General features: G+C 38.3%; 1 protein-coding gene across 1 annotated transcript; it reads right to left on the minus strand.

The window, feature by feature from the left end:
• Positions 1 to 713: 713 nt before the first annotated feature.
• On the minus strand, positions 714 to 2,478 carry LOC148013806 (large ribosomal subunit protein eL33z-like). Its single transcript, XM_087668130.1, has 4 exons — positions 2,356 to 2,478; positions 2,114 to 2,149; positions 1,273 to 1,501; positions 714 to 931 (listed from the first exon to the last, which is right to left on the minus strand). The coding sequence occupies exons 1-4, from the start codon at positions 2,382 to 2,384 to the stop codon at positions 890 to 892; spliced, it is 336 nt and encodes a 111-aa protein (XP_087524256.1). The 5' UTR covers positions 2,385 to 2,478; the 3' UTR covers positions 714 to 889.
• Positions 2,479 to 13,904: the final 11,426 nt, after the last annotated feature.

Genomic DNA, 13,904 nt, shown 5'->3' on the forward strand with positions numbered 1-13,904 from the left:
GATTTAAAAGTCCCTCTAAACATTCGAGTTGAAAATTACTGCTCCTGATATTAACAATGTTGATCATTAACACTGATTAGGAGATCATCCTTGACAGATGTTTCAAATTTTCCCACTAAATGATCGTTTCTGTTTAACCATGTTTGACCTTGTAATTGTACATTGCTGACATTACCACAGGTAGTTCAGAGTTCATTCTCTACAAACGTTTCCTGTTGAACCATGTTTGACATCATCCTTATGCACTGTGAGCATTACTACAGATCATGGAAGCTTAGTCCAAATTTTCTTCCTAGCAACCATAGTTTAATGCTCTAGGAGATAGCTCAGTTTTGGGTGTTACATTCCAAGTGGCTGCATTTCTGCTAAAAGCAGTGCTGCTTCACATGGTCCTTATACGCAATTTCGAGAACTATGCCCAAAGCGTACAGATCACTACTATAGCCATCACCATTCATGAAATTCAAGGAACAGTATAAAACCATAAAAACCGCATGAATTAATGAGTATTATCTCCCACATAATTACTACTATTGCACTCCTCAGAGTAAACCATTTCCAGAAACACTAAGCTATAGTAGTCAAAACAAATCCAGTAGGAACATACTTAAGATTAACTAAGACAAAGATATAAACTACAAGCTTTGGGCACTTCAGAGATGCCATATTTTAAACACAGAAAGACAACCCCTCATTAACAAAACTTGACAAAATTTTAGAATGCAAGTTGTAAGATTCTTACTTAATTTGGAGAATTCACTATGTCTACAGGCGCACAAAATTGAGAACAAGCTAGGTGTGCCATTTCAAAGGCCCTGTTACAACACAGGCCATGCCATGTCAATCAATCCACTTTTTGGCAGCACCATTCCTGTAATAACCTGTCCTTTCAGATTCGGCTTGGATACATAAATACTCGTACTCTTCCTCCCTGTCGAGTAAACACAAAAACAACATAGTTTCATGTCCATTCAACAAATTTATATAATAGCATTGGAGAATGAAGAATATTCCAATTTCGACTACACTTATGTACATAAACAGCGAGCTCAGTGCACATCAAAAAGTACATAAAATTCGAAAAATAACAGCATGTCCCCTACTGAGGCATTAAATTATTATATCAAACAGCCTGCGTAATCAAAAATTTGCTAAGACTTGTGTAAGCACACGAGTACAGGTCAATAAACCAAGTAAAAATTAGGTCTGTGTAGAAACACAAGTACACAAATATTTAACAAAATGCTGATAGCAAGAAACACAGTATTATACCAAAGAAGAAGGGGGCAGGTTCTTGCGAAACTTTGCTCGAACAACACCACTGTTACCATGAGGTTTAGTCACTCTTCCCCAAATAGACCGGTACAATGTGCCATTCTTCTTCGTCTTGGCTTTGTAGATGTAGGCAATCCTCTTGCCAAGGTACCAGTTTACTTCCTCTACTGTGTTCACCCCTTCGATTTGTAGAAGAGAAGTACTTGGATACTGGTTAGATTTTGACCTGAGGTACATTTCCAAAAGCTATTAAAACTTTAGGATAACTGATACAGTATATTAACGAATCCTTAGATGTCCAAATACCAAGTACTGGCTTCAGTCTATATTCACACGAATGATATCCAGTAAAATAAGTTTGTGTAAAAAACGTCCTGGCATTTGCATGTCGGTCTTTTCCAATGCATATTATATCCCCTGAATAAAGTTTTACAAGACAGGTCGACTGGTTGATCTTAGATGTGCAAGCAATTGGAATCTGTTCGAAAGAGAAGAATGCCTAAATCGTGACAATTCCATAATGCCATGGACTATGGAACATGGAACCCTGCGCAAGTATGATCCGAAGCAGATGATAAATACAGCCGCCCCTTGTGCACAGAGCTGGAGCCGTTCTGTAGAGCGATGGCGCATCACAGGTTTGCGATGAAGATGAATCCTTCGTGAATCTATCTCCTTGGGCATTTCATATAATGCAAGAGCAAAGAACTTTACAATGCAAAATCACATTGAGCTTATGCGTACTACCGGAGCACTGTATCTGTGATACTAAGTGAACATTAAGCAAAACATTGTACCCGCACATCCACCTATTGTCCTGCGAGTTCAGGCAACTAACCGCTTGTAGCCCAGGATACTTCCACGGACGTAGAGCCTGCACCAAAAGGGATAGCGACGAATCAAAGGCGCGAGTCAGAAACATGTAGCAGACGGATACACGGATAGAAAGACAGTCAGAAAGACAGCAAAGGAAGGGAGACATGAAAGCACAAACAGGGAGAGAGAGAGAGAGAGAGAGAGAGAGAGAGAGAGAGAGAGAGAGAGAGAGAGAGAGAGAGGAGAAGGAGGAATTTGACAGACCTGACGCGTTCTCCCTTGCGCTCTGGCATGGTCGCGGCGTAGCAGCAAGGATGAAGCCCGCAGAGCCACCGAGAAAGAGAGAGAAGCCTGGGAAAGAACTGTCCTAGTTGCAAAACCCTAACTCTAATATGCTTTCCCCCCCCAAGTCGCTTTTACACCAGTCCCTCCCGGTTTATTGTCATTCAGCAGCCTCGTTACTTAACCCTAATAAGACCCTTTCCACACACATAACTTAACATTTATATTATTGCCCTAAAACCATTCATCCAGCCTTAATCTCTATCAATTGGTAGGCTAACGAACCGAAAAGAAATTTTGCCTCTGCTTTTTCCTTTGGGTGGCACAATATGTAAAGAAATTTCTAGCATAAAGCTTTGGGTTGTCATCAACCCACATACTCTTGACATTGCTCTATCGCTGTGGTGAATTAGTCCCAGGAAAGTTTCAATACCTACATGGCATCAACACCATGAACTTTCGGCCTCAGTTTTGGTTTGTATTTTCAAATTCTAATAGCCTATAGGTCGATGCCTTCAATAATTCTCTTGTTACTCTCTCTCTCTCTCTCTCTCTCTCTCTCTCTCTCTCTCTCTCTCTCTCTCTCTCTCTCTCTCTCTCTCTCTCTCTCTCTCTCTCTCTCTCTCTCTCTCTCTCTCTCTCTCTCTCTCTCTCTCTCTCTCTACACACACACAAAGGATTTCTCTTTAGTATATGGATAATTTTTCTAAGCAGCATTAAATATGCCAAAAGCATATCTAGAAATTTGTATTTTTTTGTTAATATGTTTCTTAGGAATTTCTTCTCACAACACTCCACCCCATTCAATGTCAAGAGCATTTGATTAAATGACAAGAGAGTAGCGAGAAGGTAAAGCTAATTGTGGTAATTGTGACATGAGATTTTTAATTTGCTGAAGTACTTCAATATGAAGAGTTTTCTAGTGGAAATTATTTTGTTGAAGAAGTGGGTAAAGATCTACAATATAAAATGCTAAAATTGGTGTGGAGAAATTGATTTGATTGACACATCCAAGTAGTTGTAGCATATATACATTGGGCAAGACATTAGGAAATTCCTTAATGTTGTTAAGCACATGTTCTTGGAGCTCAATCTATCCATGATGAATCTTCAAACCTAGAAATTCCACATGGATCACAAACAATATAGATTTGGTAGAGGAGGGCACCATTCTTGCCTTTTCTACTGTAATCATGAATTGCAAAGATGTTGTAGGTGTTCTTTGACTGTTTCCAATCATCAATATAGATAAACAAAATGGAAATGGGCCAAAAAATAGAATCTATCCATTCTTCGAAATATGTGGGAGTTGTTTTTATCCCAAATGGTAGGATGGTCCATTAGTAGCGGCCTTGGGGAACACGAAAGGTTGTTTTGTACATGTCCTCTTTCTTGATGAGAAGTCGCCTGAATACTAATTTTAGATCAAACTTTCTAAACACCATTGCCTTGCTCGTTCATTTGATGAGTAAGTCTTTTAGGGGAATAGGATGCTTCCAAGAGGAAAACCCACAACTAAGAAATTGGTTGAATTTTAAACTCCTATTCCACCAAACAAAAGGGATCAAAAGGTTTGTGTTCCTATTGACTATACTAAGGAAGAGACTGAGCTACTTAATGCCACATGGGAAACCCCTAAATGGATTAAAAAGTAAGAACATGGCTCTTATGTAGATGGTTTTACACCCCCCTATTCTCTTGGAAATATATTTACAAGCTTATAACCACCAAGCTTAGTCCTATGTTGTGTTCACACTTGTAGCCCGTATACCTACTGAAATGTCACTTCTTTTTATTGGAGAAGATAATGTGGCTACTATCGAGAAAGAATTTTACTTGATGGCATTGGATGCCACCACTTCACTTACCAAGACTAGTATTCTCAATGGTCCACTAACTATGTCTAGTTTTGAGACCAATAGATGCCCATCTCCTTATGCGATTTGTGTTGCTACTAAAGCTGCAAAGCCCAACAACAATCGACATGGTGCTAAGTTCCTTATGGGGTCTTCAATTTTCTTAGGCCTTTCATGAAATGCTACTGTGAATCTTAGGACAAAGAGCTGAATACGAAAATAATACCATTTTATGATTTGACCATGCTATATGGTTCATTGTGCACAATATTGATACAATTTTTTGTGCTAAGAGCTTATATGGATCTATGTTATTATTATTTAACTAGATTGCAAAGGAGGCTTATGAAGCTATCAAGGCCTCAATAGTTTTCTCTTGTTTTAGAGAAATGGTTCTCATGGTGGCAAAAATCTCACGATTTCTAAGAATGGTACTAATTTACTACCTAATAAGAGAGATGAAGGTGTTTAACTTATTGATAAATGCTTCAACCAATTGAAACATCAACTAGGTGGAAATGGTCATTCTTATATTGAGAGCTCCAACATAGCCTCTAGGGGAAGTAGACATCCCCAAATACATTACAAACCTAAGCACTTTGGCAATAGACAACAATCTTTCTTAGCTCAACCTTCCAACAAAACAATATTCCTTAGTCTTAAAAGAAAAGAGGTACATCTTGATGATTTTAGCTCCACTATTAAGCAATTTCTTTTTTATTAATGCATGTACTAGTTTAGCAACAACATAGCCACTATAATCTTTTTTTTTTAACCCTCCAAAGTAATCCGTCTAAATTTTTGTAATGATCTACTGGATAGCATCTACCCAAAATAATGTTGTAAGGATTTTTTTTTTCTTTATTAGACAACCATTGTCGCCCAATGTTCTCAACGAAGTAATCTTTGGATGGATTTTTCTCCCTTCTTTAAATCTTTTTTCTACAAGCCACAAGTGACATTTAATTCTACTCATGATACTTGTAACTATCATAAGTATGTTGATACTTTCTATTTTATGAAATATGGGCATGTGGATTGAAAGGATTTAATCTAGATGCACAATGGAAGGGAGATGGCACAAGATAGGGAGGCATAATCCATATTCATTTTTCTCTATCTTCCATTGTAAACAGCATACACACAAAGTATCTCTCGAAGTGGTAGATACATTTTGACTTTTAATTCATTGGGATGAGTTGTATAGACAATACCCCAATTGCACTTCTAAAATACTCAAACTTATCTTTACCTAATGCTTTGGTAAAGATATTCGCAACTTGGTCATTGGTTTTGATGTGCACCAACTCAATTTCTCCATCCATGACATTTTCTTTGATGAAATGCTAGTGCAGTTCAATATGCTATATTCTTGCATGATAGATTGGGTTCTTTGCCAATATAATGTTGCTAATGTTATCATAGTCCAGTCTTGTTATGATTAGGTGGATCAAGCTACCAACCATCTTCCTAAACATAGTAACATCCTCAACATAGTGTCTGTCATCAACCATCTTTATGTTTTGGTCCAATAATATATTAACTAGCTTAATGATGTATTACATACTTTTCTAACATTTCCAATGAATATTGCATTTACACCAACCAAATTCCATGTGGAGTACCAATCACCAATGCCCAGAAAGTACCTCAATAATCCAAGGTCTTTGACGTCAAACTCCTTGTGTAGACCATGCTTTTCTTTAGCAACTTCTCTTATTAAGAGTGCCTATTATGATAAGATTATCAACATGGATGACAACGACCACTATTTTATCCTCTATGTATCTGACATAGAGTAAATGATCAAACGTGCTTTGCTAAAATCCCATGTTGTATAGAAACTTGCCTATCCTCTCACACAAAGCTCTAGGTGGTTGTTTCAACCCCTACAATGCCCTCATTAGCTTACATACATAATGTGGATACTCAAGGCATGCATGCCCTATAGGTTGTTCCATATGTACTTCCTCTTTTAATGCACTGTTCAAGAAAGCATTCTTGATGTCCATTTGATATAAATTCTAGCCATAAATCAAAGTCAAGGCAATGATCAATCTCATTTTAGTAATCTTTGACCAAACATCTCCTCATAGTCCAATCCATATGTTTGTGCATGACCTTTTGCAACAAACCCACTTGTAACTAATTGTTTTCTTGCCATAAGGAAATACTACTAGAATCCCAAGTCTTGTTCTTAGTCAATGTATCCATTTTCTCATCCATTGCATTCTTCCAATCTTTACTTTCAACAAGTTCTTCAAAATAAGTAGGTTCTACATGGCGCACATAAGATACCATGTGAGTATAATGCATTTTTGTAAAGCCATTATATGTCAACCTATCAACTGGATGCCTTACTCTTTTTTATCTTCTCAAGTGCGGTGCACTAGATGGTATTCTAACATGAGGTATCCCAAACTCATCATCCATAGACTCGTCCTCTAAACTTTCACCCATAGGCTTCTTTCCTTGTATAATTTCAGCCTTCTTTTGTGCAATTATTTAACCAAGTGTTAAATTACCCCACTCTTACCTTTGATTGGTTGTAAAGTAGCCCTTCTTAGGTGGGCATTAGACTATCATTAGTGGTGATTGTCCTACACTTCTCCTGTGAACTAGAAATGGAACTCCTATGTCCAACTAAGTTTACCATTTGCTAAGGGGAGATTGGATGGTGTTGCACATGGACTTAAATTTTTATAAATTATAAGAGGACTTCTAATAGCCTTCTTAAACAAAGTGTATGAGTCCTTCTAATCCTTTTTGTCTTGCTTGCAATTCTACTTCTGTCAAGTAAGCTATCTTCAGTGCATAGCACCATCCTTTTTGTCTTGTTTGCAATTCTACTTCTATCAAGTAAGCTATCTTCAATGCATAGCACCATTACAGATGATGCTTAAGCCATTATAATGAAATACATGGTTTCCAACTGAGAGCTCTTGTCCTTAGTCCCATGGATAAAGGAGTTAGATATGGCATAGTTAGATGGGTTTATATCTTAATTGTTACACAACTTAGTGAAGAATGGCTTCATTTCATTATAATCAAGACAATGGCTTGATTTAATATGTTACACCCAAGTTCTTTCCATGCCAATTAAACATAACCCTAAGGCTTTGGCCATATGGAGGACCATCAATGCACTATTAGCATTACAAGTTTATCCAAAATGATCCTCGAAGTCATGGGCACATTATTGCCACTCAACTTGTCTATTTACTTGATGACATTGGGCATCCTATAGAGTTCTTTATTTGTGGGACTAAACATTTTCATTATCTTTGGTTTGTTTTTCTAATTGCTAAGCAACTTCTTATATAGCCTTTTATTTGGTAGGTCTTTTAAGAAGGCATTGGAGTGCACTTGTTTTAATCATCACTACAAAGGGTATTAACCATTTCACTAACCTCACCTTCGAGATATTTTCTATTTGTATATGCAAAAATGGTTCTAGTTTCCAATAAATGGATTTGCTTTATAGTTTTTGCTAGTACTACTCTTGCTTTTTTAGGGTCTATATCTCCTAAAGCCACCAAATGCTCTACTTCAAGTGGGCTTAAGCAATGTTGTTGGATGCTCCACACTTGCATCAATAATTAAAACTAGGTTTTCTTGGGGTAAAGGTCCCTCACTAAAAGTTGGAGAAGGGAGAAGAAATGCTTATGGAGTAGGTCTAGGGGTCAAAACCATAACTCACCCTAGGTGTAATCTCATAAATTCTATGTCTACTAGATACTCAGGTGCTTGGCCTAACTTATCTTGAAAAAGTTTTAAATTCACACTTCAACAACTACACATAAGCATGAAGGGAACTCCAATTCCATTTGACATATGATAGGAGCTTTGAGAAAGAGGGAATTGTTAAAGAGGAAGATAGTGAGAAATAGGAACAAAAGAAGGGACTTGACTACTTAGACGAAGGAGAAGGGAATCATAATATAAGAGTAAATAAAAGTAGCTCAAGTTTATCTATGGGATCGCTAATTGGAGTTAGAAAGAGATAGAGTCAAAAGCTTGCACTCTTGCTACATGCCTAAACATATGTCATGGGATTGCTAATTGGAGTTAGAAAGAGATAGAGTCAAAAGCTTGCACTCTTGCTACATGCCTAAACATATGTCATAGTCTAGGAACTATATGAAATAAGGCTTACCTCCGCAAATCCCTCGATGGCTACCCATCTTCTTAGATCTCAATGCTTGCCAAGTTTCCCATATAATCTTAAACCACTTCTCAAACCTTTTGTGATGCAACCAACTTGATGAAGTCCAAGAGATCAGAAAGGAGGTGAACAAAATGGAAAATAATATAAAGAAGTGCTTGAAGACACTTGCTCTCTCCTCCCACTCCATTCTCACACAATTTTTGCACAAGGAAAGTCCTCTCACAACGAAAAGAATATAAAGATGTGCTTGAAGACACTCACTATCTCCTCTCACTCCATTCTCACACAATTGTTGCATAAGGAAAGTCCATGGAGGGGTAAGAGATCTTGCATTCCAAACTTATGGAAAATGAAAAGATGGCTATAAATGAGGATTAATTGTTTATATACTCAATCTATTAGTCTTTATGGTGGTTTCCACTTAGGTAGTGCTTGTTCATATTGATAATGTACAAAATGATCTATAGTTAGTATATTTACAAGGATCTAGGTGGCTTGATTGAGGCTAGATGGTAAAATTTGATGGTTCACCCTTTGAGTTTTCTAACTTCATCTTTGTTGACACATTTGTATTTATGTGCATATGTGTGGTGTTTTCCTTGAATATGAGCTAAACTTTAGAGAGTGGGTAGATGATGATGTTGAGTTGGATTAATAAGATCTGAGGTGGCAAGTGAAAGAGGACTCAACACGATGTATCCAATGTACTCATGTGTCTATTTAAGATGCAAGCTCTATGCAAAGGTGTAAGTCTATTTTCTTAATCTATCAGGCTTATGGCTTTCCTTATTTATAATCCACCTTGACTCCTATCTCTATCATTTGGTATTAGAGTGACTCATGCTCTTCTTTCTCTCTTACATTCTCTCCACACTTCAAACATGTATCCTTCCTCCTCTAGCTTTACTTCTCAATCCACATACTATTCTTCAAGTTGTTGTATTTAGCATGCAAGTGGGGATCTAGTTTCTTCTTCATTGCTAAGTAGATAATGAAGAGAGGAAGGTGAAGCAAAACATGATAGAGAGAAGAACTTCAAGATGAAATTCAAATAACCTGTGGGATTGAAAGACATTTAGGGACTGATTCAACATATGATAATTGTCGATCAAAGATGGTGCTCCTCTAGTGGCCACAACAAGCCCTTACAACACAACATTGTAATAAAGCATAAATGTCTTAGCCTAGGGTTTACTATAAAAGGTGGAGATGTAACATGTGAGGGATCTTTTGCCATTTTGAAGAATACATGATTTGAGGTTTCTTTCCTCCCACCATCTAAGAGGGTGCATACTCTTAGCCACCATGATCATGGGGTGCATACCATGTCCCACCTTAGCATGAGGTGAGTATTCATGTTGCAGCATTGATATTTGATTCTTAGCCTTCTATGTCAATATAATTTCATGCGTAGCCACCTTGGCTATGGATTCTTGGTATATATGGTGTATTTCTTATATTTCTGGTTATTTTGCTTGCTGTGAGAATTAACTATTTTACATCAGTCAGAGCATGGATTTTGATCCATGGGAAGAGTCATTTTCTTTGGAAAATTTAGTCACAAGAACATGTGACAGGTAACTGGAGTACAAGATTTAGTTACAGTGGTTGACACAATTAAAACCGTGATTGGCCATGGTTATCTATATCAAGTTGTCACTAATATGGAGGTTCTTGGAATTGGACATGAAGATACTGGAGGATCTATGGTGAAAATAGTAGGTGGTGGCTCTTTTCAAGACATTTTAGAGGTCCTTGAGTTAACCGTGGTTAACAAGGATTACTTTTGTAAAAAGAGAGTTTCTCTCTCTTCTTTATTCTTCCTACAGGCTTTCTCCACAACTCCATATCCAAGATCTTGCTTCTATCTCTTCCTCAATGCCTTGATGGTCCAAATGGCTACCATAGATCAATTCTTCATGTTGTAAGCTTGCTATAGAGTGCCTATATGCCTTGCTTAAGCCTCATTTTAATCATGAAGTAAACGGGTAGGTTCATGGACTATTTGAACCAGTTTTTTTCAAGACACGCTCCTTCATCAAAGTGAGAAAAAATGAAGGCTAAGCTTAACTTCTAGCCTACTCAAGCTCACTTACAAACTCTCTTCCAAGTCTACAGCATGATAGAAGCAAACTTCATCACTCTCTCTTGAAATCTTGGAGCTTCAAACCCTAGCCATGGCTAAAAATGGCCAGCATGAAGATTCCTTCAATTTCTTGAAGATTTGGCTTCTTATTGATGCCTTTTAGCTTCCAACAGTCAAGGGGAAGCATCTACAATACATTGGGTCTAGATTGAGGATTTCAAGTAAGATTGGAGCATTCTCTTCTCTTGATTTGGAGCAAATAGGGCAACCATGATGGGACCTAAAATGGGCCGACACTGGTAGGCACTAGCCAGACCTCATGCTCTCAACAGACAGCCCCACCATATGGTCTCGCGGACCAGGAGCGTCTGTCGAGGGATACATTATCCTAAACACTAATCACTTCGCGTTTATAGTTTGTAATCCAACAGATATTCCTTTCCCGTCTCCTCAGAGGGAGATTATACATATATCGGCATTAAATGCCACATATTATAGACACAAGGGCACCCCACCGGCTGATTGCCGTGGCCCTACTGCAGCTCTCCTACATCTTGGGGATTGGTCCCTCGATGCGCTGCTTCCACACATAGACACATTCGAAACAAACTCCCCTCTTAGTGCCAATATATTTAACGTTCCAGGAATGCACTTATCCTCACTTATCCATCCCCTTTAACCCATCGTCTAGACCTACAGCTGGGTTGCTCACTCTCTCTACGTGGGTCAAGTCCTAAAGAAACCAAGTGCTATGCATCCAGAAGCTTGTAATTGATACCATTTAACAATTCTTGATGCAAATGTGTATATGATTATGTGCTCAAACAATTGAAAGAACAGCCTCGTGCATTGTGCAAATCCATTATTTTCATTTTTCCATACACTAACGCATAATTGCTGCAATGAGAGAAGACACCGAGCCTTACACTCGTACTGTACTTCCCTTTATTTAACTTAACATCATCCTATATGAATAATGCAGCAAAGGCATCAGATTTTATATCATATTTCAACGTTGAAACTCCCCTCTCTCCCTACCGTTTAAGGTTTTGCCTCGTTGCATAGGTAAAGGGGTGATTTTATGTGTATTTCGTACGAAATAAGCAGTAAATACTCACAAAAACATATAAACGGGAATAACCTAAGGCAAACCCTCATGATTTATCCTCATTATACACCCATAGATACATCCATAATTTTTCATAAATTTTCTCGTCCGTTCCCTATTTTTCCCCCTTTTAAAGAATATTTTTCCATATTTTTTCTTATTTATTATCATTAAAAATGGAAGAAATTTAGCATTATTTTAGAGCTTTGGCTCTTGAGTCTTTAAACAGTAAACATGTAGATTTTATTGGTGTTTTGTTTCATACTTCTCCGATTTTAAGCCCAAAAACCCAATTTTTACTCAAAAAACCATGCTTTTCGGGTTTTTCTCATTTATTTCCCACACTTTAAGTGTATATTTTCTGAATTTTTTATTATGAAAGACTAAAATCAACAGAAACAACATGTCCATCAATTTTCAGTCCATATGAACATTGCTAACCTCATCAAATGTGAAAAAAGAGCCATTTTCTTTGTAAAAATGTCATTACTATGTATTTTTTATTATTTCGATTTTTGAAACTTGTTGTGGGTCTGCAAACCAGGCCCCGTTTGATGCTCAGCCTGCCTCCACACTGCCATCTTCAGCCCACCTTCGGTTTGGAAGTAATCCGGTACCATGTCGGACGAGCATTCACCAACCGGGCTTCATTCTTCTTCACACGCAAGAACAACACCTTGCAGGGGAGAGAGGGAGGAGAGAGAAATACTAAAAATGAGATTTTTAAATCCTCCATTAAAACGGCCAAGCTTGCAGCCATCTTGTTTCTCTCCCTGCCATGATTGAGAATCTCCCTCTTTCTCTTCAAACGGGTTTGAATTGGAGAGGCAACAAGCAAAAATGAGGAGGCGCATTGATGCTTCCCTCTATTGGACAACTTTTGCATTAGTTTCAAGGCTTTTATTAAGCCTAAGGTTTAAAACATTAAAATAACCGGTTCATCTTTTTGTGTTCACACTGTTCCACAAGTGGAGTTTTCAATTGTGAAGGCCCAAACGAACTCCGATTTGCAATCCGATTGGAAAGCGGCTTCGTGGAGTCAAACTCCATCAAGCTAGCCTCTCCCATACACTTTACGGCTTCCCGATCCGGTAGCTGCTTTATAACGCCGAACCTTGCGGGGATTAAATGGAGGGTCAAACGATCTCCGATTGGACGAACCGAGACTTGTATTGGATTTCTTATGTCGAAATGCATCTAGGAAAACTCTAGCTCAACCATCCGCCACCGTTTGATTTTTCATGAAAATTGGCTCTTTAACACCTCTCGGGCACTTTCCGGCTCCAAAACGAGCTTTAACGCTTCAAGAATAGGTCCAAATCGAGTCCTAAAATCCAACTCTCAACCCACTTGATTCTTTCGAAATTTCTGGTCTTTGAAGATTGTAATCATGGGGTTTTTGGCTCTTGATGCCTCCAAAGGCTTCTAGGCATTGGATTTTGCCAATATTTGAAGGTCTTGCTTCAACATTGCAAGAATGGAGCTTGATTTTAATGTTGCAAGTAAAAGTCCCCTACTGATGAGGGCTTGAGAGGGAAATTTGCACACCCCTCAAGTCGCGAATCCCACACATTTTTTTCAATTTAGGTGTACGTACATATCTTGAGCTAAGAATTGATAGTGGTATTTCACTAAGATCAGCAATTCACAAATGTTACAGACATTCAACAGCAAGAGAACATGGTCATTTAGCCCTCTTGATTACTATAGGTGACAAGGTAATTACTTATCATTTCCATCAATTACCAATCAATTACAAGTTTTTCTTGGATACCTACAGTTCCCTGTAGTCTATCACATGTCTATTAAGTGTTTTTGGTGTCCACAAGTGCTCCAAGAGACAATTCAGGGTGAAACAGGGCATTCATAGGGTATTTACATGGTGCAAAAATTCACAGGATAGGTACACAATTTCAGCTATAGAAATTTCTATCATGATCTGATTGTTGGGGGTAAACGCGCCTCCGCCTAGCCGCCCGTGTATTACTACATTGATAGTACCTGGCACTGCATATTGCAGGTGGCGGGCACCCGCCACAATCACTTATTCTTTATTCTTTTAGTGACAATTCGAATAAAGGAAGGCCCGACCACACATTGTGGTTGTTGGAGTTCCCACTTTTGACTCTCTCTCTCTCTCTCTCTCTCTCTCTCTCTCTCTCTCTCTCTCTCTCTCTCTCTCTCTCTCTCTCTCTCTCTCTCTCTCTCTCTCTCTCTCTCTCTCTCTCTCTCTCTCTCTCAGATCTTGCTCTCTATCCGTCATAGCTCTCACCGCCAAGCTTCTTCCTCTTGGGTTCTACTTCCCTTTTAACT

The sequence above is a fragment of the Lygodium microphyllum genome, chromosome 26, assembly GCF_053477565.2.
Source record: "Lygodium microphyllum isolate KBCC chromosome 26, Lygodium_microphyllum_v1.1.10, whole genome shotgun sequence".
Taxonomy (NCBI): Eukaryota; Viridiplantae; Streptophyta; class Polypodiopsida; order Schizaeales; family Lygodiaceae; genus Lygodium; species Lygodium microphyllum.